Genomic DNA, 24,192 nt, shown 5'->3' on the forward strand with positions numbered 1-24,192 from the left:
CAAGGCACTTAACAACAACAAGAAGATTATATTCCATGCCAAAGTTACAGTTTAACATTACCTTTTGTTTCTTTCTCTTGAGCTTATTTTCACTAATTTAAATTCTTTTTGGAAGTCTAATTGGGTTCTAGAAGGAATAATAATGAGGGACTCACAATGAAAAACAAACAAACAACAACCCTTTAGGAAATAACAAATCATATCCTATTCATGGCTAAGGTATTGTTTCTGAGTTGATGTGTAACTTGCCATTATTAACCTGCTGTGCTCCAACTATAAAAAAAAGTAAAGCTCATTGCTGTCAGCTTGGAACCAAGGTATAGCTGACTCTCCAGTGAATTTCTGAGGCAGTGAATCACACAGGAGAGTGTCTGTTTCCCTTACGGAGCCGCTTGCTGGCAGATTCAAACCTTTAGGTTAGCAGCACAACTCTCTGCTGATCAAACTAGATTTTCATCTTTTTTAAATATCAATGCTATTTTTGTATTGGCGTATATGTTGTGGTGGTGTTGATTGCCATCAAGTCGAGCCCGGCCCTATGAACAAAAAGCCTGAAACCCCTCTACAATTATCGTCATTTATCAAAGTACATAGGGTTTCTGGAGGCATGTTGTTTAGAAGTGGATACCACTCCAGCTTCCAATTGGTTTTTATAGAGTATTAGTGATTCCTCTTCTATTTTTTAGTTTAGTTTTGTTTTGTTTTAAAGGGATCCTTTTCCTTACAGTCTGTATCTAAATCTGCCTTTATACCCACAGAAACCTTACCAAAAAATCAACCAACCAACCAACCAACCAATCAAATAGCTAACCAACAGAAAACTCTCAGTTTAAAGGACAAAATATCTCCTAGTTCACAAAGTTATTTGGGAGTTATTTGTATCAACAGATGCAGCTAGCCACTGGGCTTGAAGGCCATACTTCTTTAAGGTAATTAAGAATCCTTGAAAGATGTTCACTTACAGTGACATGGCCAGCCATTTTTACCTCCGAAGGACCACATTTTAAGCAAGATAAGGAAAACCGTTGTGTTCTTTACCCCTTGCCACAATTTCATCTTAAAAACCTTCATTAGACAGAAATGTCTGAAGAGGTGTTTTTTTAGTTTCACACACGCGAGTGTAAAATAGGCTAAGGAACTACAGTTATGCAACACACCTTGAATCTTTAGGATTTCTTTAACCAGAGATATTATCAGTGAAATCTCTTGTTGAACACACATGTTTATACATGCCTCTAAATTATCACAAATTTGATCAATATTGGTGGTTTCTAATAATAATATTCTTACACTTAGAAAACAGTACTTTCTACAAAAACATTCATCTTACAAATTTTTATATTGGTAAGCTGCTAAGAAAATCAGCTCATTTTATATTTAAAAAAGTTCTAGAGAGCTCTGGTGGCCTAGTGGCAAGAAACTGCACTGCAATCCCAGAGGTACGTGGTTCGAATCCACCGGATGCTGTGCTGGAGAAGGAGAGGTAATCTACTGTACCAGTCAGATCTGATTTGAAGGTACACACACACACATACACACACACACACACACACACACACACAAAATAATGAATTTTTTTTTAAATTGTTCTGTTGTTTTGTGAAACACAGGTTTTTAGCTTAAGGTTTAGAAGGCATGTTGTCTCATTGAAACTGTAAGTGAAAAGGTGTTTATCTTGACTACATGTTCTTCTCGCTGGAATCCACGAAGCTTCTCCTTCACAATGTTATGGCTATGTGCTGTCTGCTGAGTTGCTTGTGACTCATAGCGACCCTATGTACAATGGTTCTAAACCCTGTCCTAATCTGAGCGAATTGCACTGTCTCCGACACACCTATCACCATTACCCCAGTTACTGTGTCAAGCCATTTCCTCCAGGGTTTTCCTCTCTTGTGTTGTCCCTCCATCCTTCCAAGCATGATGTCCTCCAAGGACTGTACCCTCCTGGAAACATGCCCAAAGTATATCAGATGATATTTCAAAATCCTTGCCTCCAAAGAGCCACTTGGTTTCACCCTCTCCAGGACAAACTTGTTTGCCTGTTTGTTCTCTTGGCTCTCCATGTTAACGTCCAATAACTCTTCTGCAGCACCACGACTCAAAAGCATTGAACGTTCTTATGTCACCTTTAGTTACTGTCCATTTCTCTGATGTATAGCAAGCAATTGTGAAGACCATGGCCTGGCTCAGGTGCACCCTAGTCTCCAGACTGATGTCGTTGCTCTTTAGCACTCTGTAGCAGTCACTGACAGCAAATTTCCCTAATATCTTACCCTTTTGTAAACATTTCCAAGTGTGTAGTGTATTTCTTAATTCTTGCTCACACGAACACAAATGAAATTGCAAATGAAAGATTGAATAAAATACAATGTAGATGCATGGGGGAAAAAAAGAATATTGAACAGGGTGTGAATAGAAGTGGCACCAGAGATAAGAGTAGAGAAGTGTCATAACGGCTCTTTCCTCTTCCTGAATTTTAGATGGTAAAGAAGAAGCCTACCTGTTGATCTCTTGAGAAGAATGCTATTACATTACACCCACTGTTCAAATTTTCTACATTTGGATGTTGGTTAAGCTTGTTTCAAAAAGGTCTCCACATGGAAACAAAGTTTTAAAATGGTCTGATGATTGATTGAGAGCACCCTCTCCACTGTTATTGTTTAATGGCAACTTAAACTCTCAAAACCCCATACTATATCTCAAGAACTCCCCCCCCCCCCCCCCCCCTTAAATGCCTGAGAAAGGACTTTTACAAAGCTGCTTACAAGACTGGAGTATAAAGAAACCTAGCTGGCTTCCTGGGAAGATAGGTGAATCCTTTACAGTCTGCTAAAGCTAGTGGCTTTACTGGTTCCCTTGATAATCCTGGTAATCCTGGAGCGACTAGGTGTTTATGTCCTAGGCTTAGTGGTGTTTGAATGTTGCCCAGAGTGCCAACATCTGCTTCAGATGGTAATATATTTCTGTTCTTGACCAGTTAATACACAAACCCTATATGCCTCCAAGGAATTTGAGAAATTCTATCATGGAAAAGTTGAGTTAACTTGCTACAATAAATATAATGGGATGATAAATTGAGATTTATTTATTTTCATCCAAAGAAAAGACTAGTCTGTGCAATGTCATCACATCTATTATTAAGGAGAGTTTGTACTGAAAAAATTGTGGTCAAGTGTATTGCATACTAAATAAATGATCACGATTGGGTTTTGGGTTTTTTTTTTTTAATTACTTGTCATCTTAAGCAGTGTGTGTGTTTCACATGCTTTAAGGCTAGATTTTGGAAGTATATTGAGAAGTCTTTCGTTAGTCTCCTTCTGATCAAAGACTCTTTAGAATGAAATGCAAATACCTGAATTGCTGGAATCTTAGTAGATCACAAGATTTTTTTTTTCTTACTAAAGTGCCAAACTGTATAAAACTAAATTTGAATTTATTAAAAAAACAAACAAACCAAAACACTCCCAAATCAAGGATATCACTGATTTGTTCAGAAGGTAAGTGTATTCTGTCTTAATTATACATGTGCATTGCATAAATGAAAAATCAGGGACTGAATTTATTTGCAACTCAATAGAACTACATATTTATTTATTATTTAAAAAAAATACATATCCATAGATGGAAAGGTTTACAGAGACAGGGGGAAAATTCTATGTGAGATCAGTAGCAGAGAATGGAATAATGCTGCCACAGGACAAAGAATATCTGGGGCTACCAGAAGCTGGAAAAGCTAAGGTTAAATGTCCAGCCATAATCTAATGGTTTGAGAAATTATGATACCTTCACATGATAGAATACTACTCAGGACGCAGGAGCAATACTTTTGTAAATTACTACCTAACTTGGAAGGGACTGCAGAGCATTATGCTAAGTGAGCTAACTCAGTCCCATAAATTGAGCAGAGGGATGAGGATGAAGAGGGGCGGGATATTAATCATAGGGTAGCACAATTTGATGGGTGGAGGGAGGGAGGGTTGAAGGAAATGGGAAAGAACCGTTGTGAGATACGAACTTTGTAAATAAACCAGTACAAAATAATAATAATAATAGTTTTAAAAAGCTAAGGATAAAATTTCCCCTAAGCCAGTGGTAGATTAATAATCTTTCTTGCTGACTTTGTTGATGCAAACTTTCATGTTGGACAATCCATGCGGCAAGCTGCTGAGGGCATTAGCCGACTACCAGCCAATTAGAAACTGAGTCCCTTAGTCCAACAGCCTGGCAATAACTGATTACTACCAGCAAGCAGTAAGAGCACTATGCAGCACTCATGAGAGCAATGATTTAGAAAAATACTACATAACTTGGGAGAGGGTGAAGAGTATTATGCTGAGTGAACTAACTCAGTTGTCTTTTTTCCTCCTGAGTTATTTCTTTTTATTGATTTCTTTAATTTTTTAATTTCAGTGAAAATTTACAGAGACTTTGGATTTCCATTCATTCATTGTGCACTTTTCTCCCATCCCAACCCTGCCCACCCCCCAGTACACTCCCTTCTTAGAAAAGTAAAAGAACAATTCTTTCATTGTTTTACAATCCCTCCTCCCAGGTCCACTCCACTATACAACCTTCACTCTGGGCTCTCCCGTCATGACAAAAATACCTAGTCACATATCCCTTTTAAACAGTTTTCTCCCTCATCTGTTTCAATGCAGTATACATAATTTATCCAATTTTTCTCAATCTCACACCAACTCTGATGTCAGTCCCATTCTACAACAGTGGCACTATGCAATATTTGTCCTTTTGTGACTGAGATATTTCACTCAGCATAATGTCCTCCAGGGTCACCCATTTTGAATAATATTGCATGAGTTCCTTGTTTTTCAATGCAGCATAGTATTCCATTGTGTGAATATACCACAGCTTCTCTATCCATTCGTTTGTTGATGGGCACCTGGGTTATTTCCAACTCCTTGCTATTGTGAACAAAGCCATGATAAACATGGGTGTGTGTATATATCTGCTTGGATGTCAGTTATGGTCTCTTTGGGGTATACTCCCAGTAGTGGAATTGCTGGGTAAAATGGTATCTCTATTTGCACCTTTTTGAGAAAGTGCCACACCGCCTTCCACGGTGGTTAAACCATTTTACACTTCCACCAACAGTGAATAAGGGTTCCAGTTTCTCCACAACCTCCCAGCATTTGTTGTTTGCTGTTCTGTTAAATTTTGCTGTTCTTACTGGGGTGAGATGGTATCTCATAGATGTTTTGCTAACTCAATCTTCTAAGGACAAATACTGCATAAGACCATTATTTGTAAAAGTAGAAGGATAACTAGTAAAACATATATGAGAACATATATGGGGAAAGGGTGGGAGCAGAGGGCTGTGGGCTGAGTATAGGCAGGGATGATACCAGAGGGTCATAGAACAGTTATGTGAAATTAAGAAACTGTTATCATCTCTGATTATAAATGAGAAAAAGGATTCTCTGAGTACACAAGTGATTTTACCAAGGTCCCAGAGCTAGCGAGCCAGAATTCCAGCTTTAGTTGATGTAGCTCCACGTTTCCTGCTTTTACTTTCTACTGTAATCATTCTTTTCAAAAATTTTTTTTTAAATTTTAGGGAGCTCTGGTGGCTTATTGGCAAGAAGCTGCACTGCAATCCCAGAGGTACACAGTTTGAATCCACCAGATGCTCTGCTGGAGAAGGAGGGGTAATCTCCCGTCAAATGAGATCTGACTGGTACAGAAAGAGATTACCCCTCTTTTTCCAGCAGAACATCTGGTGGATTTGAACCGTGTACCTCTAGGATTTCAGTGCAGCTTCTTGCCACTAGGCCACCAGAGCTCCCTAACTGTACCCATTCTTTCTACTGTATCTCCTTAAAAAAAAATTCAAACTGCTAGCACATCCCCCAGAATTGTTTGATAAAATGGCATAGGACAGTTGATAAATTATAAATCCTGCTTAGGTGGAAAGCATTGTCTCTTCTTGTGATCTGCTTGAACAGATCTATTTAAAAAAAAAAAAAAGACCCTCTCAGTTTAGATGTCACATCATTGAAGATACTGATCCAGCCTTTGGGAGAAAAGTGGGTAATCTCTTCCTGGCCTATCTACAGTTTCAGAAACCCAATGGAAGTTCAGCAGCGAGTCAACTTGATGGTAATGAGAGACAATTTCATAGCTGATGGTGTTCTAACCTTCAACGGAACTACAATGCCTTCACATATTTCAAATGCATATCTTAACCTTCTTGCAGATGTGCTTTGAGGGACTCAGTTGTGCTAAAATTTATCAGCATCCAAACAGCTTTTCCCCATCATAACTGCTCAGGGACCCAATATATAAAAGTAGGAGTACCTTTGGTTCTTATAGAACACTGTTCCTTCAGAACACTTCACGCCTACTTATCAACTGTAGTCTTCTACTTAATGTCTGTCACTAGATTGGAAGCTCCAGAAAGAAAGTGTTAATGCCTCTAGTATTCTAAGAACCTAGTAAAGTATGCAAGCGTCTGCTGAATGAAACATTAAGGAAACAGATACAAACTTCCCCCAGCCTCCCACACTTATCTGGCCAGAAAGAAGGAAAAATCCAGAGGCTGTATGCACCTTGGATGAATGAGCCTATCTATTTTCTAGGCCTGTCTATTCATCTGTTAGCCAAGTGGTATCAAAATGCTGACTCTTGTTCTGTTGCTCTGGACTCTTAAGTGTCACAAAAGGTGAAGAGCTCAACTTACCTCTTTCTGGTGGTATTTGATGGCTACTTTCAGCTTGGCCAGGTCATGGTACTTCTGGGGATCAAGCTCTTCACTGTGGTCATCTCGATGGTTGAGGATGATCTCCAGTTCCCGGGAGCTCCGGGCTTGGTCCAGCAGGTCTTTGGCGAAGAGCTTACACTGCTGGGAGAGCTCTTCATACTCGGCCTTAAACTCATTTTCCACCTTGCTCAGCTCCTTGAGTTCCCATCCCAGGCGGAAAGCAGTTAAAATAGGGTCCTCACTTGACAAGGCAATGAGTGAGGGACTTGCCAGAGCCTTATAGATGTTCAGCCGGGAGCGAGAGTGGCGCAGGCTGTCTACCTCGGAACTGGACACACATTCCACACAGTTGCAGCGGATCTGGTGGGGTCGTGGGATAGTCACCCGCTTTTGGACAAGCAGCTTGATGATTTCATAATTGTTCGTGTGGGCAGCCAACATGATCGGAGTGATGTCTGGTGTGAACTCTGAGAACTGGGTATCCATCATCAGAGTGGGGACCTAGGGACAAGGAAATGAGAAGGGTAGAGGGGCAGGATTAAGGCTTGGAGAAACAGAGCATAAGACCCATTAAATGTTGATAATTAACAGTTTGGAGTCACCATTCTCTTGCCAATTCTTCTCCTGACTTTAAGAGCTAAGATTTTTTTTTAACGTCAGTCCGTTTGAGGAGTCCTGGTGGCATAGTGGGTAAGCCCTTGGCTGCTATACTGAAAGTTTGGTGGATTGAACTCAACAGTTACTCCTTAGGAGAAAGATGGGACACTTTATTCCACCCTCCCAAGCATGACGTTCCTGTCCAAGGACTGCTCCCTTCTTGCAACATGTCCAAATTATATCAGACGAAGTTTCAGAATCCTTGCCTCCAAGGAGCAACCTGATCTCACCCTCTCCAGAATGAACCTGTTTGTTCTCCTAGCAGTCCATTCAATACTCCTCAAGCACCACAGCTCAAAGGCATCAATTCTCCTTCTATCATCCCCTAGTCATTGTCCAGCTTTTTGACGCATAGCACAGAGGTAATAGAAATAGATACTGGATATTAGTATGGGGTATGGAGTCCTCTGTCCAATATTTATATCAACTTTAGAACCAAAGGATGATTTCTGTTTTTAGGCTCTCATGTATGCAAAGAATGCAAAACTTAGTATCTTTACTAATTTTCTTACTTGAGTGAAAGTTTACAAATCACATTGTTTTTTAATGCAACCATTCATAGACACCTTGTTGTATGACATTAATCACCATTGATTAATGTGCTTTTTAATTACAATGCTTGCACACTGGTGTCAATGCTCTTGTGTGCTGTGCCCAAGATCCAAAGCCAGGTCTCCCACACAGAAGGCAAGAATTCTACTGCTGAACCATCACTTCCTTGTTTATTAAGCAGTCAGATGCCTGCATTATTTATATGTGTGTTTTATGTTTATAAAAACTGTAAGAAAGCAGGACAAAATAATGTAGAACAAAAATTAGAATGCAGTGATCTGATTGTTGGATTTTGTTTTCATCCTTTTTCGCATCTTGGTATTTTCTACAAGATCATGTATAATTTTTGTAATGCAAAAAACAAAATTCTTTTGGAGGGGAAAAATTATAGCCTTGGAAACACTATACAACAGTTCTACTCTGTCTTATAAGTTTGCTATAAGTCAGAATCAGCTAAAGGGCAATAGGTAATGGGAGTTGGTGCTAGCTACTTTGTTAAGCATTTATATGTAATTACTTACTTGGTTCACAATGAGCTAGGTGTGAGGTAAGTACTTTCTTCCACAGCTTTTAGAAGCTGAGTCAAGATTCAAACCCAGTCGGTCTCGCTCTAAAGCTTAGCTCTCAAACTAGGCAACCGTAACATGTCCAGTGCTACAGGACTTTCGCCCTTCTTTTTTTCTGATGCTTAATTGGTATGGAACATTGGTATGTGTTCAGTTCCAGTGGGGCAGTAGGGACTGTAGGATTATCTGTACAAAAGATGAACTAATAAGTAATCTTTAAGACTGAATCTTAATGCGATGAAATCAAGCCTAGAAACTAAATTAAGGCAAAACTAAAACCAAACTTATTGCCATCAAGTTGATTCCAACTCATGGCAACCGGCCATTTGAGTTTCTGGGGCTGTGAATATTATCAGGATCAGGCTGGCTCATCTTTCTTCTCTAGAGCAGCTGATGGGTTTGAAGCAGTGACTTTTCGGTTGGCAATCTTACACTTATTGGTTGCACTGACCAACTTAATGGTGGTGAGTTGGAGTTTTGTTTTGTTAACCCTTGTTCAACATCTCACCATGTTTTCCTCTCCAGTTTATTCCTTTTCATTTCCTGAATCTTCTATCCCCTTTATTTCCTCAACATTGGGTTGTTGTTTTTTGTTTTCTTTTAGAGGCTTCAGACCACACACATTTGCCACCTCACTTGTCCCTGGTTAATGATTTCATACACAGTTTAGGGATTTCAGAGGCCAGTTTATCTTACTTACTGTAGATCCCAGGAAGGAAGAGTTGCAATTGTTATGTGCAGCTGAGTCAGAATTGACTCATAGCCAACCCTCTGCCTGGTTTTCAGAGGCTGTAAATCACACAGGAGAAGACTGCTTATTCTTGTCCCATGGAATAATTGGTAGATTCAAACTGTATCCCTTTCGATTGTCCTTACCAATAGGCCATAAGAGCTTCTCGATGTAGAGAAAATTCATTATTGCCAGAAAGATGTACTCTGTAAATGACAATTTCCTAGGCTTGAGGGATAATTTACTAATGTTGTTGTTGTTGTTGTTATGTGTCGTCGAGTCGTTTGCAACTCATAGTGACCCTTTGTACAACAGCCCTAAACCCTGCTCTATCCTGTGCCAATCACATTGCCTCTGACACACCCATCCTGATTACCCCAGTCACTGAATCAATCCACCTCATAGAGCGTCATCCTGCACCGTCCCTCTACTCTACCCAACATGATGTCCCTCTTCAAAGACCTGTCTCTCCTTGCAACATGTCCAAAGTATGTCAGACGAAGCCCCAGAATCCTTGCCTCCAAAGAGCAGCCTTGTTTAACCCTCTCCAGGAGGAATCTGTTTGTTTTCTTGGCAGTCCATGGTACATACAACACTCTTCTCCAGCACCACAGCTCAAAGGCATCAATTCTCCTTCTGTCCTCCCTAGTCATTGTCCAGCTCTCTGATGCATAACAAGTGATTGCAAAGACCATGGCCTGTATCAGGCACACCTTCGTCTCCAAAGAGACACCGTTGCTCTTGAGTCCTTTAGAGAGGTCCCTAACAGCAGACTTTCCCATCACGATACTAATAGGAAAGGACTTTTCCATGAGGTAATGTTTGGTGTCGCTGGACGGTGCCACCAATTAAGTGCTTGATTACTAGCCAAAAAAGGCTGGTGGTTTGAACACAATCAAAATCTCCTCAGAAGATAGACCTGTGACTCTTCTTCCACAAGACCACAGCCTTGAAAACTGGGTAGAACAATTCTAGTTTACATTTATGGCCTAAAGGCAAACGAAAATGACCACTAGGCCGACTGGCAGCACCATGATGGATGGAGAAGAGATTGAGATTGTAAACAAATCAGCTTGCTTGGCACCACAAACAACACTCTTGGTAGCAGCAGTTAGGAAATCAAAAGATGAATTGCATTAGGTAAATCTGCTGTCAGGAACCTCTCCACAGTGCTAAAGAGCAACAAACTCTCTAGAGACTAAAGCGAGCCTGATCCAGGCCATGGTCTTCGCAATTACTATACATCAGAGAGCTGGACAATGATTGAAGAGGACAGAAAAAGAATTTATGCCTTTGAGTTGGGGTGCTGGAGAAGAGTATTGAGCATACCATGGACTGCTAAGAGAACTAATAAGTCTGCCATGGAGAGAGTGAAGGCAAGCTGTTCCTTGGAGACAAAGATTTTGAGACTCTGTCTCACATGCTTTGGGCATATTACCAGGAGGAACTAGTCCATGGAGAAGAACATCATGTTTGGAAGGATGGAGGGACAGCACAGGAGAGGAAGACCCCAGAAGAGACGGACTGATAGAGTAACTAGGGTAATGGAGGTAGGTATGTCAGAGACAGAGAGATTGGCCTAGGATAGAACAGGGTTGAGAGCTATTGTGCATGGGGTTGCTATGGGTATTGTGCTGGGGTTGCTACGAGTCGTGGTCAACTTGACCACACATAACAGCAACCAGTTAGAGGTGAAAGGTAAATTCTGTGTATTCACAAGCCTTCCTGGGTAAGTACATCTGCTGATTCATGGACTAAAAAAACTTTGACCTAAATATACCTTGGAACCTAGCACATTATCAGGCGTTGAAACAGCTCACTAGACTCACAGAAAAGTTTAAACATGGTAAGATCTAGGGTTAGAAAATAAAGGGGACTGGTGTAGTCCAATTATTTAAGTCTGCTCCAAAGTTAAAATAATTAATAACAATGTGCAAGTGTGCAGGTTGCCATGAGTTGGAATCAACTTGATGGCAATAAGTTTGGTTTTAGTTTTGCCTTAATTTAGTTTCTAGGCTTGATTTCATCGCATTAAGATTCAGTCTTAAAGATTACTTATTAGTTCATCTTTTGTACAGATAATCCTACAGTCCCTACTGCCCCACTGGAACTGAACACATACCAATGTTCCATACCAATTAAGCATCAGAAAAAAAGAAGGGCAAAAGTCCTGTAGCACTGGACATGTTACGGTTGCCTAGTTTGAGAGCTAAGCTTTAGAGCGAGACCGACTGGGTTTGAATCTTGACTCAGCTTCTAAAAGCTGTGGAAGAAAGTACTTACCTCACACCTAGCTCATTGTGAACCAAGTAAGTAATTACATATAAATGCTTAACAAAGTAGCTAGCACCAACTCCCATTACCTATTGCCCTTTAGCTGATTCTGACTTATAGAAAACTTATAAGGGAAGAACTAGCTCTGCATTTCTCAAGCTGAAAGAACTGAAAAACAAATTTAAGCAATAATTATCAAGCTAAGCATTATTATTCCATTTATCCTTTATACCTTTGAACCTTTCTTTTCTTTCTATCCTTTCTTCTTCACTGTTAATGGCCTTCACACATTCCTAAATCGCAGCTTGACCAACTATGAATAGAATGATGTAAGGCAGATAGGAATGTATATGTATATACTTATGCACATCATTTCGATAAACAGTTCAAGAATTCGGAGAGACTTTGGGTTTCCATTCGTTCATTGTTGCACTTTTCTTTATTTTATTTTTTAATGACAATTTCGTTTACACCTACAATAAAATCTTAATGAGAAAAAGAACTTAAAAAAATGGACTTCATTAAGGAATAGAACTAACTACTCAAAGTGTGGATGAGATTCCAGAGCATCGATCTTAATAATTAGGGAGGGAAAAGCCCCTGTTCTAAATACTCATTGAAATTGGGGAAGATATGGATAATTGAGATTCTTCAGAATAGATAAATTTTGTTTTAATTAGAAGCTTCTTTGTTCAAAGGGGTCTCTCTCTGTATCTTTGTCTCTCTCTGTCGTGTGTGTGTGTGTGTGTGTGTGTGTGTGTGTGTGTGTGTAAAACCACAGTTCCCGGCATACTGATAAATGTATGAATTAGTTTTTTCATCATCTTGACCTCCCTCTAAACTGAAGTGAAGACTTCTCAAACGGGGAAGTGGATAGAAAAGAGAGAGAGACAGATGGGGTGTAGGGAGGAAGAGTTGAGGGCTAGATCTATAGGGAATTGTGCTGCTAACACAAGAGTTTGTGCCTCTCTGGTGATTTGAATACAGTCACTCTTTGGCAGAAAGCTGGGCAATCACCTGTGTGATCTGCAGTCTCCGAAAACCCACTGAAGGCCAGCTCTGATTCAATTCTGATTCCAGGGCAATGGGTGTGCAAGATGAGCTACACCTTGGTCATCAATTGCTTGCATGGAGCGATAATTAAACAATGTTAAGTATTTCGAGGAAGCAGCTAAAGCAAGACAACAAGATGCGAGCAATGGATTCATAAAGTAATTTGGACACATGAAAGAAAAGTCTCAGAATTTAATGTAAGCCCACAGGATAACCAGGAAGTAGATGTGACAACTGGGAAACAAACACAATATCCAACACAGATCTTAGGGTAGTAAGAGACGGTAAGTGAAGAGGTTGTCACAGTCTGTCCAGGGAGAAACTCAGACATGGTCAAACCACCATTTCTCAGTGGGCAAGGGAATTTCTCATTTTATGTCATGGGAGAAAACCTGTAACACAGGATTTTTCTGAGATTGGTGATATATATTAGACTCTAGTATGATCTTCTTCTGTCCTCTCTCTCCTTTGTTACTCTATTTTTTCTTGCTTTTTCTTACTCTGTACCAGTGTTTCCAGGCCTGTTCAAGATACACAGGGGTATTTGTGAATTGTGCTTAAGCCGATTTAAGTCATGGAGCTGAAAGGTTTGTATTTATCCCTAGATTAACAAATGCTCTTGAGAGCGCTTGGATCCCATTGTCTTTGATCCTTTGCTCAACAATGATATTCCATTTGGGTTCCTGGGTGTGTGACCCCAGGGTGGAAATCTCTTCAGAGTAGACCAGTCTGTGCTGACCAACCATGTTCTCCTTCCCAGCCTGCCTTTTCAATGTATTTAATTTATTTATTTATTTATTTTGCTTTAACGGACAGACATTTATTTTCTCACAGTTTAGGGGAATGTTGTTGTTGATTGCCTTCGATTCGAGCAGGACTCATAGCGACCCTATGAACAAAAGGCCTGAAGCCCCTCTGCAAACATCCACATTTATCAAAGTTCATAGAATTTCCAGAGGCAAGTTGTTTAGGAAGTGGATGCCACACAAGTCTGGATTCAAGGTGCAAGGTGCTTTTTCTCTTTCTGTGTGCTTCTCAGGAGAAGAGGGTCCTTGCCTCTTTTGAACTTCCGCTTCTGGGCAATCTTCACATAGCTTAGAATCTCTCTTTCCCCATCTCTCAGCCTGCCTTTTCAAATCACTTCGTTCATCATACACACTTCATTTATTTTTCTGGTTCAGAGCTGTTGTACATAGGGTTGCTATACATTGCAAGTGACTCGATGGCACATAACAACCACAACAACATGCTCTCCTACATTTGGAATGGTATTGACCCTTTTCTCTGCTAGCTAAAGAGCCTTGGCTGCTTCACCAGCTACTCTTCATAATTTTAGTTTCATCTCTTGCTGACCACTGTATCGTGGGAACACGTTTACATTTGACATATCATCACTTTTCTCATGCTGCCTTTCATTCTTTTCTAATTATTTCCACTCATGCATATCTTGCCCCTACCTTGATAAGATTCTGGAGGCAGAACCACCTGGGTAGGTGCTTTCAAGTGGACTCTGATTGACAGCAACCCTATGCACAACAGATCCAAATCTTGCTTGCCTGACCCTGTGCTATCCTCACTGTCTTCTGCCATGCTTAAGGCCATTGTTGCAGTCACTGTGTCAATCAATGCCATTCAGCATCTTCTCCTTCCATGAATCTCTACATTTCCAAACATGTTGCCCTTTTCCTAGTTGCTCTTATTTGCCCCACAGCATCTAGTACAGGACTTGATAAGGATTTGTGACTCAGGAAAAGGTAATTCCACCTCTTGGTCTCGAATTGCTGGAGAAGAGTGTTGAACATACCAAGGGTTGCCAAGAGAACAAACAAGTCTGTCCTGGAGAGGATGAAACCAGGTTGCTCCTTGGAGGCAAGGATTTTGAAGCTCTGTCTCCCATACTTTGGGCAGGTTGTCAGGAAGGATCAATCCTTGGAGAAGGACATCATGCTTGGAAGGGTAGAGGGACTGACACAGTGACTGATAATGGGGTCAGTGTCAGGGATGGCAAGGTTCAGAGCCCTTGTTCATAGAGTCACTTACGAGTCAGAGTCAGCTAGGTGACACTTAACAATAACATTCTCAAACTGAGGAAATTCTGGTGGTTAGTGGTAAGGAATTGTACTGTAAATTCAAAGGCCTATGGTTTGAAGCCACAAGCTATTCTGCTGGAGATAGATGGGCAATCTCCTCCTGTGCAATTTACAGCCTCTGAAAACCCACTAGAGGGTCAGCTGTGCGTTAGTAATGATTCAATGGTAAGTAACAATAACAGCCTCAAATTAAGAAATAAACTCTCTTGCTTACAAATCTGGCTGCCATGATACTTACGAGTTTCTTTCCCATGTCTACCTCTGAAGGTAGACATTTCAAGACTCTAAGTGAGGCTAGCCGACAGGTTCTGTGGAAGCTACAGTGAGGCGCAAAAATCCAAGATCATTTATGCACTTACTGCATATCAAATGGTAGCAGTGAGTGTTATCAGTGGCCCTCAATAAGAGGTCTGACATCGAACCGAACCTCTGGGGTGATGGTCATCATCCTCATACACTTTTCCATTGCAGTGGCATCTCTCTTGGCTTTGCTCAAAGTGTTTGTTACACCATATATATTGTTTTGTCTTTGGCTGTGCACATGGAGTAACTTAGACTGAAATACTAGGAATATGCTGGACTTTAGGGTATGACCCTTTATTGTTAAGTTCTGGAATGAAAACTCTTGTTTTGCAAACCAAAGAAAAAAACACAAAAAAAACCCCAACAAACAAAAAACAAACAACAAAACAAACCCCAAACCCAACAATTCCTGCTTGGCATGTACACAATTGTATTGCTTCAAAGTAGAGATTCTGACCTATGGAGCACAAATTTCTACTCCTTGTTCTCACTCTGCTTCTCTCTCCTTTATCATCCTGCTGTTCCGTCTTCAGGCTGTGCTGGACTGGCAATAGAACAGCATGGAAGAAACAATTTTATAATAGAGTAAGACATCTCGAGATAAAAAAAGCTGGGCTTTATGGTTTGATTTAAAAGCAGTAAGGTCATCATGCTTGGAAGAGTAGAAGGACAGTGCAGGAGAGGAACACCCTGGATGAGATGGATTGACACAGTATCTGGGGCAATAGAATTAGGTGTGTCAGAGTTAGAACTGCTTAGAAATAGGGCAGGGGTCACACAAACCTGTTTGTTCTCTTAGGACTCGGTCACTGGTCTATTCAATACTCTTCTCCAGCACCATAGCTCAAAGGCGTCAACTCTCCTTCTATCATCCCTAGACATTGTCCAGGATTTCTGTTTGAGGCAGTCCTGGGGAAAGGTTATTGCCCCTGAGTTTCTGCTCCAGGACCATAGACTTGTGACTTAGTGTCTCTGCTCTTCTGTTGGCAGCACAGTGTTATTACAGTAGGATAATTTCCAAGATGAGGCCAATGTCTGACCTTGCAGTGTGTTTTCAGAGGCACGTAATCATGCAGGAGAGTTCCCATTTTTATCCTGCAGAGCAGCTGGTGGATTTGAACCCATGCCTTTAGGTAGGCAGAAAAACTCCTTATCACTAAGCCGCTAGAGTTCCCTTACATATAGATTTTGCTGGCTGAATTTTGTCAAATGTCTTATCCTCAAACTGGATCATTCTAGGTGACTAGCTAAACTCTAAAAAATGACCTGTTTTAAGTTGTTAATTACAAATAACATTATATTTCATGATTCTACTTGCTATGTGCCATCATGTCATCTGTGACTTATAGTGATCTTATGTACAGGAGCCCTAGTCTTTGTCCAGCTCTCTGATGCATAGCAAGTAACTGCAAAGACCATGGCCTGTATTAGGTGCACCTTAGTCTCCAGACTGACATCATTGCTCTTCAGTACTTTGGAGAGGTTTCTGACAGCAGACTTTCCCCAGTGCAATTTATCTTTTCATTTCCTGGCTGCTGGTACCAAGAGTGTTGTCTGTAGAGATAAGCAAATGGAAGCTGTGAACAATCTCAATCTCTTCACCATCTATCATGATGCTGCCAATCGTCCCAGTGGTGAGAAGCTTTGTTTTCTTGATGTTGAGCTTCAATCTACAGTGAAGGCAACAGTCCTTGACCTTCTACAGCAAGCATTTCAGGTCCTCCTCAGTTTCAGCAAGCAGGGTTGTGTCATCTGCATAATGCAGATTGATGAGTCTTCTTCCTCCAGTCCTGATGCTACATTTCTCCTCATACAGCCTAGCCTTCCAGATAATCTGTTCCACATATAGATTGAAAAGATATGGAGATAGAACACATCCTTGACGCACAACCTTCCCAATTTTGAATCATGCAGTCTTACCCTCTTCTGTTCTGATGACTGCCTCCTGGTCTAAGTATAGGATTCACATAAGCATGATCAAGTGTTCTGGGATTCCCATTCTTCTCAGAGTCAGCCACAGTTTGTTGTTATCCACACAGCCAAATGCCTTTGCATAGTCAATGAAGCACAGATAAACATTCCTCTGATACTGTTTGCAACTATATGCAAATCAAAACAATAATGAGGTATCATCTTACCCTGGAAAAAATAGGAAAGCTCACTGAGATGTTGTTGTTGTTGTGTGCCGTCAAGTCGCTTGCGACTCATAGCGACCCTATGTACAACAGCCCTAAACTCTGCTCTGTCCTGTGCCAATCGCACTGTCTCTGACACTCCCATCCCAATTATCCCAGTCACTGAATCAATCCACCTCATAGAGGGCCTTCCTCTCCTGCGCTGTCCCTCCACCTCCCAAGCAGGATGTCCCTCTCCAAGGACCTGTTTCTCCTCACAACATGTCCAAAGTATGTTAGACAGAGCCTTAGAATCCTTGCCTCCAAGGAGCCACCCGGCTTAACCCTTTCTAGGACAAATCTGTTTGTTTTCCTAGCAGTCCATGGTATTCTCAATACTTTTCTCCAGCATCACAGCTCAAAGGCATCAATTCTCCTATCCTCCTTGGTCATTGTCCAATTCTCTGATGCATAACAAGTGATTGCGAAGACCATGGCCTGTATAAAACGAACCTTAGTCTCCAGGGAGACAGCATTGCTCTTCAGTACTCTGGAGAGGTCCCTAACAGCAGACTTTCCCATGGCAATGTGCCTTTTAATTTCCTATGTATGTCACTGAGATAGTAAACAACAAATGCTGGCATGCTTGTAGAGTGAAAAGTAATCTACACAACCAGTTAGTACTGTAACCTCTAAGACTATAGGTCCTTAGTCCCCCTTCAAATCTGCAACAAAACTAGTCTTTAATCTGAACAATAGACAGGACTACTGAATGACTAAGTCAATAAGAAAACCACAGAGACATTCACTGCTTAGAAAAAATTATCATATAAGATGGAAAGGGTGACATTTGCCCAAGGATAAAGCCCAATAATCCTTATTAATGGAAATTAGAATTACAGGGAGAAAGCCTGAAGAGCACCATTACATTGTGACTACTGTAATTAATGTTATCAAACAAAATGCATATGAATTATGATACGGGAAACTAAGTTGCTATAAAGCAACTTTCACTCAAATCACAAGAAAACAAACAAAAATATGTAGCAGGCTGGTTTGGGCCTGCATGCTGTAGTTTGTGGACCTCTGATTTACTGGTTTCCTCATTAATGAATGACTTGCATGGATTTAAATTTATGAGTTTTTTTCATTTAACTTCGTTAGAAAATACATCTTTTAATAGCCAATTTGTATTAAGACTGAGGTCAGGTGGGGGATTATGTTTTATTCTTTTCTTGTCAAGTTTTTTTTTCTCTTTGATCTACAAAAACATTATATTTTTTGTCTTCTCATTGTTGTTGTTAGGTGCTGCCAAGTGGAGTACACCTCATAGTGATCCTATGAACAAAAGATCTGAACCTGCTCCTTCCTTACACTTCCTGATACCCAAGAACCCATTGCAACAGTCACCTAGTCAATCCACCTGGTTGAGGGTCTTCCTCTCCTTTGCTGACCCTCCACTTTTCCCAACATCATCTCCTCCAAGGAATAGCTAGTCCTTCGACATACCCAAAGTATGAGGTGAAACCTCATCATTTTTGTCTCCAAAGAGCACTCTGGCTGCACCTTCTCCAAGACATATCTGTTTGTTCTCTTGGCTGTCTATGGGATGTTCAGTGTTCTTCTCTGACACCACAGCTTAAAGATATCAATCCTTCTTCTGTCATCCTTATTCATTGTCCAGCTCTCAAATGCAAAGCAAGTGTTCAGAAACACTATGGCCTGACTAAGACGCATCTTAGCCCTCAAATTGACATCTTTACTTCTAAATAAATTGGAGTGGTCACTAACTGCAGATTTTTCTAGTGCAATGCATCTATTTATTTCCTGACTGCTGGTATCAAGTGTGTGAATTGTGGATCTAAGCAAGATGAAGCTATTAACAGTTTCAATCTCCTCACATCCATCATGACTCTGCCTATCGGTCCAGTGGTAAGACTCTTTTTTTTTATATTGAGATGCTATTCATACTTAAGGTTACATTCCTTGATCTTCTGCAACAAGTACTTCAAGTCCTTCTTTCACAAAGCAAGGTTGTGTCATCTGCATAACCCAGGTTATTGATGACTCTCCCTCCAATCCTGATGCTCCTCATGGAGTCCAGCTTCTCAGATAATTTGCTCAGCATACAGATTGAATAGATATGGAGAAAGAATACAACCCTGACACACCCCCTTCTCAATTTTAAACTGTGCAATGTCCCCAGCTCTGCTCACACAACAGCCTCCTGGTCCAGGTATAAGTTTCACATGAGCACAATCAAGTGCTCTGGGATTCCCATTCTTCTCACTGTCAGCCACAACTTGCTATGATCCACAAAGTCAAATGCCCTTGCATAATCAATAAAGCATAAATACACCTTCCTCTGGTACTGTTTACTTTTAGGCAGGATCCATGTGATATCAGCAATTATATCTCTGGTGCCATGGCCTCTTCTAAATCCTGCTCGAACTTCTGGCAGTTCCTTATCTATGTAGTGCTCTAGCCAGTTTTGAATGATCTGAAGCAGTATTTTGCTTGCGTGTGATATTAATGATATTGTTTGATAGTTTCCACATTCAATTGGATCACCTTTCTTGGGAATGGGAACAAATATGGACCTCTTCCAATCTGTTGGCCAGACAGCTATCCTCCAAATTTCTTGGCATAGACTATTGAGAACATCAAGGGCTGCATCTGTTAATTGAAATAAGTCAACTGGTATCCCGTTGATTCCTGGGGCCTTATTTTTTGCCAATGTCTTCAATGCAGTAGTTCATATGGTATTTCCTGAAATTTTTCAGTGTCAATCAATTCTTTCTGGTACAGTGATTCTGTGTATTCCCTCTATTTTCTTTTGGTGCTTTCTGGGTCATTCAATATATTGCCCATAGCATATTTCAATATTGAGACATGAGGCTTAAATTTGTTTTTCAGTTCTTTCAGCTTGAGAAATGCAGAGCTAGTTCTTCCCTTTTTATTCTCCAATTCCAGCTCTCTGCACATTCCATTATAATACTTTTCTTTGCCCTCTGGAGCTGCCCTTTGACATCTGTTCATTTCTTTCACTTCAACATGTTTTGCTTTTGTTTTGGCTTTTCGACACTCCAGTTCAATCTTTAGAGTCTCTGCTGACACTCATTCATTTACTGCAAATGCCTTGTTTAAACGACACAAACGATAATTTTACGCATGAATCTCACCTGATCGGCTGCAGAGGAATCAGATTAACTACATTTGCAGAAGAAATTGTTGGAGAAGCTCGTTATCACCAGTCAAAACTAGGCCAGGGATGAGCTGTGATTCAGATCATCAGTTACTCATATGCAAGTACATATTGAGTCTGAAGAAAATAAAAGTCCACAGGAACCAAGATATGATCTTGAATCAATTTCATCTGAATGTCAAGATCACCTTTTTAAAACAAAACAAAACACCTTTTTTTCAATTTTTTTTTGGTTTTTAAATTTTATTTTATTATTTGTGTGTGTGTGTACCGTCAAGTCAGATCTGACTGGTACAGAAGATTGTCCCTCCTTCTCTAGCAGAGCATCTGGTGGATTCGAACCACCTACCTCTGGGATTGCAGTACAGCTTCTTGCCACTAGGCCACCAGAGCTCCCTTAATTTCAAGATCATCTTAAGAATAGGGTTGATGCATTGAACACCAATGATTAAAGACTAGAGGAGTTGTGGGATGATATCAAGGACATCATCCATGAAGAATATAAAGGTCATTACAAATAGAAAGGAGCAATAAAAAACCCCAAAAATGGCTTCTCATTAGAAACCATATATCATGAAAGACAAGTGGGAGAAAGCAGCATTTGGAGAAGAGGGAAACAAATCAACAGGCCAATAAATTAGATTTAGTTTGTTTTATCTCCAACTGTGCTTCTAAAACAACTTGAGGCGTAAACTGCCTTGATTGAATTTTAAACTTACAATGACATCTGCAAAGAACATATCTACTAAAGATGGTTCATTGCCTGCCTCTCCTGAGGTTTTGCATTTAGGCCCTAAGGAGTTTGCTCCTGGAACTGCCCTAGGATTCTTTGTTGAGAACTTAGCATTATATTCAGAGATCTTTCAGGATCAATGAGTTTGGTATAGAGCTTCCTGTCTCAGACTTCATCACATAAAACAATTGCAGTGCAGTGAGCAAAGTGAGCTAAAGTCAGCTGCTTTGTACTTTTGGCTAAATTCCTTTACAAGTAGGTACAATGACAATTCACCACTCTCCTCACTACTAGGGCTGGCTAGAGGTTTTACTAGATAACTGTTCTCAAGGGACCCAAATAATACATTTATTTCCATTAACCTCATCACTGGACACAATCTATTAATTGGAATTTTTCTGAACCTTGTTGTTACCAGCCTTAGGCAGGCACTCTTGGGGGAATTTATCACAGCCTTCTGAAATTACCCCCCCCATTTGTAATTAATGGACAGACTCTTATCAGGATCCACATCATTTATGCCTATGATGCCATCTGGCCACAGTCTGAACCTCCCTGATTGGCACTTCCTCCCACACCTGCCCCAATAGCATCATGTTGGAAAGGAATCTCTTGTCTTGTGCCTCAATTTAGCGAACTTTCAGTCTCCTTTTTTCCTACCTGCTGGTTCCCCTCCTCTCCTACGTGGTCATGCCAGATAAAATCAATGCTCAGTCTTTTTCAGCAGCCAAGGAACTGCTGGAAACCAAATTTCATTTCTTGGTGTTATTCAGAAATGAAGAACACCAGCATTTAATTATGTCACATTATCAGCCACCCACTATGCCTACCCATAAGGTCCATTACCTCGTAGTGGTGACTTATGAACTATGTTGAAGCAGTCATTGACATCAGATGGGAAATAATCTGTTTCCCAGTCTCTTGTGAAAATACAACTATCAGGGAGCTCTGCTGGCCTAGACCTTAGGAAGTTGCACTGCTAGTCCAAAGGTCATGCCTCTCTGAAAGCTCAAATCCACGATTGGCTCCTCAGGACAAAGATAGACAATCTCTTCCCTTGAGATTTACACTTTTAGAAACCCAATGGAGGGGCAGCTAAGAGTCCTTTCCAATTGAAAGCAGTGAGAGAGAAAGAAAACTTAAGAATTTTGTTCTGTTCTACATAGGGTCTGAGCCTACTTAAGGGCTCTTAACAAGAACGACAACAACATATCATCTCAAAGGAGCCCTGGTGGCACAGTAGTTAAAGAATTCAGCTGCTATTTAAGAAGCCAGCAATTTTAACCCACCAACCATTCCATAGGAAAACAATGTGGCACTCTGCTTCCATAAAGATTTCCTGCCTTGGAAACTTTTGGAGCAGTTCTAATTTGTCCTATAGGTTCTCTTTGAGTTGGAATGGCCACAATGACAATGGGTTTTCATTTTTATTTACAGAACTCACTTTTCACTATTAAAAAATCATTAGTGACATGTGACAATCAATATTGTACAAAACAATCCATTCTGTGTAGAATGATGGCTAGTATTGTTGTTAGTCATAATTGATTCATAGGTGACCTTCCAGCAGGTTTCAGGGGCTGTAAATTGCAGAAGGGGGAGGTGGCCCATCTTTCTGCCTCAGAGAAGCGGGTATTTGAACCACCTAGAATCACCACTTCTAGGCCACTAGAGGTTCAGTATTAGAATGACTAACAGAGCTGGATATAATGTTGTTGTTGTTACGTGTCATTGAGTTGATTCTGACTCATAGCGATCCTATGTGGAACAGCTCTGAACACTGCTCTAGCTTGAGTCAATTTTATTGTCTCTGACACACCTACCCCCATTATCCCACTCACTGAGTCAATCTATTTAATCCAGGGGAGTCTTCTCCTGCACTATCGTTCCACCCTTCCAAGCATGATGTCACTCTCCAAGGACTGTCATTCCTCCTCATTGAAGTTGTCAAGGATTTCATTTTACTTAGATCTATAATCAATACCCATGGCAATCACAGTCAAGCAATCAAATGATTCATTGCGCTGGGAAAGTTAGCTGTCAAGGACCATAGTGCTGAAGAGCAAGAATGTCAGTTTTAAGACTAAAATCTGCCTGATCCAAGTCATGACCTTTTGTTTTATTTCCTATGCTGCTGAAAGTGGAACAACGATTAAGGACGATAGAAGAACTGGTTTGGAATTGTGGCATTGTAGAAGGGTATTGAGTATCCCACGAACTGCCAGAAGAACAAACAAGTATAGACTTGGAGGAAATGTAACCAGGGTGCTCCTTAGAGGTAAGGATGGTGAAACTTCGTCTCACATACTTTGGGCATGCTGTCAGAAGGGGCCAGTCTTTGGAAGAGGACATCATGCTTAGAAACGAAGAGGGTTAGAGAAACCAAGGAAGACCCTCGACAAGATGAACTGACAGTCACTGCAACAATGGGCTTGATTATGTCAGAGATGGTGAGGATGGCATAGGCCAGAGCAAGGTTCAGATCTTTTGTTCATAGAGTAGCTATGAGTTGTAATCGCCTAACAATAACAACTAGTCATTAAGTACTTTCCATCTGCCAGGCACATGGCTGGAGTATCTCATTTAGCTCTTACGGCTATATAGCCTGGTCAGTAGGGAAGTGCATTGTTAACCCAAAGGCACTCTCTGGTACTTCAAATCCACCAGCTGCTCTGCAAGAGAAATCTATGCAATTTGCAGCCTTGGAAACCCAAGTTAGGGACAACTATGAGTCAGTTATGACTCAGTTACAATGTGAGAGTAAGAGAGAGATGATAATGATCCTTATTTTACTGCTGAAGAAATTCTGACATAGACAGACCCATACAGTTAGGAAACAGAAGAGTCAGAACTCGAACCTAGGCAGTCAAGTTCAAAACTTGTACTGTCAACCACTATATCATGTAGCAAAATACTGAAAATATGATTAATTATATCAATAAATAAATAAACATATACCTTATCAACCTGTATGCAGAACAGATTATCCAGGAGGCTGGGCTCTATGAGGAGAAATGTGGGGTCAAGATTGGTGGACGATTTATCAACAATGTGCATTATGCGGATGACAAAACCCTGCTTGCTGAAACTGAAGAGGACCTGAAGCGCCTGCTGCAGAGTGTCAAGGGCTGCAGCCTACAATATGGATTGAGGCTCAATGTCAAGAAGACAAAGATTCTCACCACTGGACCAATTGG

At 40.6% G+C, this 24,192-nt stretch overlaps 1 protein-coding gene across 1 annotated transcript in view; it reads right to left on the bottom strand.

Annotated features, from left to right (window-relative positions):
* TRPC5 (transient receptor potential cation channel, subfamily C, member 5) overlaps positions 1-24,192 on the bottom strand; it is a 263,323-nt gene that overhangs the window by 190,484 nt on the left and 48,647 nt on the right. Inside the window, exon 2 of the mRNA XM_006889931.1 lies at positions 6,698-7,219. Within this exon, the coding sequence (XP_006889993.1) occupies positions 6,698-7,219 (522 nt within the window). The remainder of the gene's footprint in view (positions 1-6,697; positions 7,220-24,192) is intronic.

The sequence above is a fragment of the Elephantulus edwardii genome, unplaced genomic scaffold (genome assembly GCF_000299155.1).
Source record: "Elephantulus edwardii isolate Elephantulus edwardi_28Jun2011 unplaced genomic scaffold, EleEdw1.0 scaffold00083, whole genome shotgun sequence".
In the NCBI taxonomy this organism is placed as follows: Eukaryota; Metazoa; Chordata; class Mammalia; order Macroscelidea; family Macroscelididae; genus Elephantulus; species Elephantulus edwardii.